The sequence below is a fragment of the Pecten maximus genome, unplaced genomic scaffold, assembly GCF_902652985.1.
Source record: "Pecten maximus unplaced genomic scaffold, xPecMax1.1, whole genome shotgun sequence".
Lineage (NCBI taxonomy): Eukaryota > Metazoa > Mollusca > Bivalvia > Pectinida > Pectinidae > Pecten > Pecten maximus.
In genome coordinates, this window is record NW_022979450.1 from 1 (window position 1) to 3,989 (window position 3,989).

Consider the following 3,989-nt stretch of genomic DNA (forward strand, 5'->3'; position numbering starts at 1 on the left):
CACAGTGGGCGAAGTGCTAAAGTACGGACACTGATAAAATTTTACTTGACACACACATTTAAAGTCCTTGTAACAGCCGAGTATAATCTACAACTTATCTGTGTGACTTCAGTCAGTTTAATTTAGAATGCACTTGGCGACGTGTCGTATACAGTTTATGTTATTTGCGTTCCCTTAGAGGCTGACATGGCGAGTAAACTATCTGTTCGTAAGGCACAGGTACACGTGCAGGACACGTGTATGTGGTGTGACAGTGTACAGGACGTGAACTGGTACTGTAATGACTGTCAGGAGGCTTTGTGTGACCGCTGTAAGGAAGGTCATAAACGAGGAAAGAAGACAAGGAATGACGACGTCGTACCGATAAAGCAGGCAAACAAAACCGGCCAGGCGGTACTACCAGAGGTATGTAAGATACACCCCGGTAAAACATGCCAACTGTTCTGTACAGAGTGTAACGTCGCCATCTGTTCAATGTGTTTTACAACGAACCACGAACAGCACGCATTCAAACATTTCGAAGACGGAATTACCACCCAGAAACATTATATGCGTGAGCATTTGGAAACGTTGAAATCTAAGTTAGTTCAATTCAATGAAAAGTTATCAAACCGTCAGAAAAAGAGCACAACATTCAAAGAAAGAGTCGATATTATCTGTAAAGATGTCAAAGAGCAAGGAACAAAGCTGAAGGCAGAAATAGATTCTATAGTGGACAATGTCCTAGCTGAATTATCATCACTGGTTGCTGAAGAAGACAAACTCCTTCAACAGGATTGTGAGCATGATGATAAAAGTGTTAAACAAATAAAGCAGCTGATCGAAGAAGTGGAGCAGCAGTCGGAAATCCCATCAAGTGGAACTTTGTTTGAGCTGACGGGGAGACTTAGGACCACTATACCGCTTTATGACGTTACTGGTACTAGTATACAACCACGTCCACTAAGCTTTGAAACCGGCCAAATTAATACAGACCAGTTGAAAAATATGATCGGATATGTTCAGACGGGGAGTAAGAAAGATTCAACGCCAAAGTATGAGAAGAAGGAAATAAATAACCAACATGTCCGTAAACTTACTACATTCCAAATCCCTCCAAACGAATCCATATGTCCAATAGACGACACCTATGCATGGATATCAAGGTTTGAGTGTCAGGACCTGCTCCGAGTCAATAAAGAGGGAAACGTCACAGAGACTGTAAAGCTTGATTTAACTCTGGAATACTGATGAATCGACAGGATCATTCACTATTGATACACAAACTGTCAGAGAACAGACGAGTGACGACCTTTGCCGACATCAGTCTATTAAAGGCATAGGGTATCAATGTTAGTGACACAGACGAGGTGTTCGTTAATACTGACACTACGACAATACTGGTACTGAACATGTCTGGGGACAAGGTTAGACAACTCTCGTATGGACATGATTGGAACCGTATAGTATGTTTGACCCGAGGAAATGTCGCTGTTACCACTGGAGGTGGTTACTGTACAGAACTGAACATCGTCAACAAATCAAGTCAGATCATACACACGTGGAGTGGAGAACTGGACAATGGTCAGAAACTATCCCAGACGACTCAGAATAGTATAGCATGTGATAAATATGACATAATATTTGTACGAACCTGTTATACTCATCAGGTATACGTCATCTCACGGGATGATAGAATGGCAAACTGTATCCTGGATAAGAAACATGGAGTACAATTTCAATTGGCAGTAGGTGTAGACAGTTATGGACATGTTTGGATCGGCTGTATTGATGGTACAGTACATGTTCTGCAACTCTAATCAACCAGGAGATACAGCTGTAGATAAACTATTGATGGCTGGATACTTCAATATTTGTTCCTTAAAGGGACATCGCGTTAAACCAATTTTAATTTTGTATTTTTCTCATGTTATTTGGTATATCTTTGAAAATAAAACCTTATGAACAATAACCATTCGCATTTGATGATATATGTACATAGATTATCAATTATAAAAAAATATCACAATTCGTTGATCAACAGTCTGGATATGTAAATTTTGTGACATATCCGATGAAACGCATGCGCACACCTATCTAAAACACCGGAAAACAAAAATGGCTTCCAACGTGAATCGACTGCGATTGAAAACGACAACAGCTTCCGCAATAAAGAGAATAATGGTCAAAAGGGTCAAAGACAATCCTAGAATTACACTAGGGAAGCAGTACAATAGATTGGAACATTTCAAACACGAAAACAATGTATGTGGTAATACGGACGCTGTTCGTATTCTGCTTGATTGCTGGAGGGGGCGGTGTTTTTTCTCCGGGTTATCCGGCTTTCCTTCACCTCCAAAACCTGGCACGTCCTTAAATGACCCTGGTTGTTAATAGGACGTTAAACAAAAACAAACGAAACCAAACAAACCAAAAGATTGCTGGGAGTAGGCCATAACAAAGTCGGTAATTTTGATACAAACTCGGTAATATTTAGTTTGTACAGTCTGTACAAGTACATTGCTACTGTCACTTTACTATATGTACAGTGTTTAGACTTATATACACATACATATTTGCGCCGGGATATGTACAGAAACACGTAACGATGTAGTTATGCTATAAGGCTATACAGTAGGACAGCCTGGCAATGGGCGATTTTTTTGTTAAGTAAATAACTACTGTATTATGATATGCATAAAAAAATGAAAAAATAATTGTACACTGTAATGGGTATATTCAGTGTGAAGTAGTACATACATGCTTCATATTTGTTACAAGAAAATTAATAAATTGGTTCCGGATTTGAAATATCCGGATTTTTTGAAAGTGTGCTTACACTTGAAATTTAGTATTGCCTACAGCGAAAAATGTACACCCACAGAAAAGGTAAGATAGCCGGATAACCTAATTTACAACATATTTCAAAACAATATTATTTCTGTCTTTAGGATTGAGATATTAAATTTTAAAGAGTTTTCAGACAAAAAAAGATGTGTAGAGAGTTGTGTCATTTCGGGTCAAATATCATAATATTTTGCAATGGTTACCATGGTATTCACAGCTCTATAATCACAGAAAAAATATGTTTACTTATCCTTCAGAGCTGTATCAAAATTGCAAATGTTGTTACAGATATATATACTTTATTATAGGTAATATGTAAGGTTAACTGGCAATGTTCACATATCTAAAGCATGTGCCATATTTTCTAGAATTGGGCATTTTTACTGTTCACTGCTACCCGTATAAAAAGATGAATATCGTCAAAATGAAATTTATTAAAATGTTGATTCTGAATTGATGGTTTTGAGTTTTTTTCACGAACTATATCATTTTGCCGGGAATGGTATCACATGAAAAGGTCACATTGACCCCTCGACGTTAACTTTTGAATGCGATTATACTGTTATAAGATGAATACAAGAAAATCTTTAGTTTATTTTTGATATATATGCATCAAACTGCTTCGGAAAGTTATTTCCCTATACCTGTAATTCTCTCAGGATTGCAGACAAAATCCATCATATCGCACGTTATAAAGGATTAAATAACATAATTAAAAGTCCTACAAGGATCAACAATGTTCATGTTAAAGTAATGATGTCCAATTTTCAGGAAAATTATTCGGAGGTTATTCCGTGATTTGTCACAAGAGTCCCGTTCCATATTGTCCACGTTTATATAACAACCTGGCATCGTATCTCCGTGCACCGGTAGTGTTATCAGAATTCGCTACAAAACCCTCAATCTGCTCCTCGATTGACTTCTTCTTTTGATCGTCCTTTTTAGTTTGTGTTGTTGACCTCCCTTTAACTTCTTCTTTGAGTATCTGTATGTGTATATTAACGATTTGTAGTAGCACAAACTTTGGTATGGTGTCCGTCCTTATGGAAATGTGTTTTGTTGGTGACATTTAGGGTGACGGAAGGGATATTGAAGACAATTGATCCAAGAAGGATCTTGGCATATACAATTGAATGATTTTTGTTTATTCAATGTATTATATG

The 3,989-nt window shown here is 37.5% G+C and overlaps 1 protein-coding gene across 1 annotated transcript; it reads left to right on the forward strand.

The window, feature by feature from the left end:
• The first annotated feature begins 194 nt into the window (after positions 1-194).
• Positions 195-1,931, forward strand: LOC117318659 (tripartite motif-containing protein 45-like). Its single transcript, XM_033873621.1, has one exon. It carries the CDS (start codon positions 241-243, stop codon positions 1,228-1,230), a length of 990 nt encoding a protein of 329 aa, XP_033729512.1. The 5' UTR covers positions 195-240; the 3' UTR covers positions 1,231-1,931.
• Positions 1,932-3,989: the final 2,058 nt, after the last annotated feature.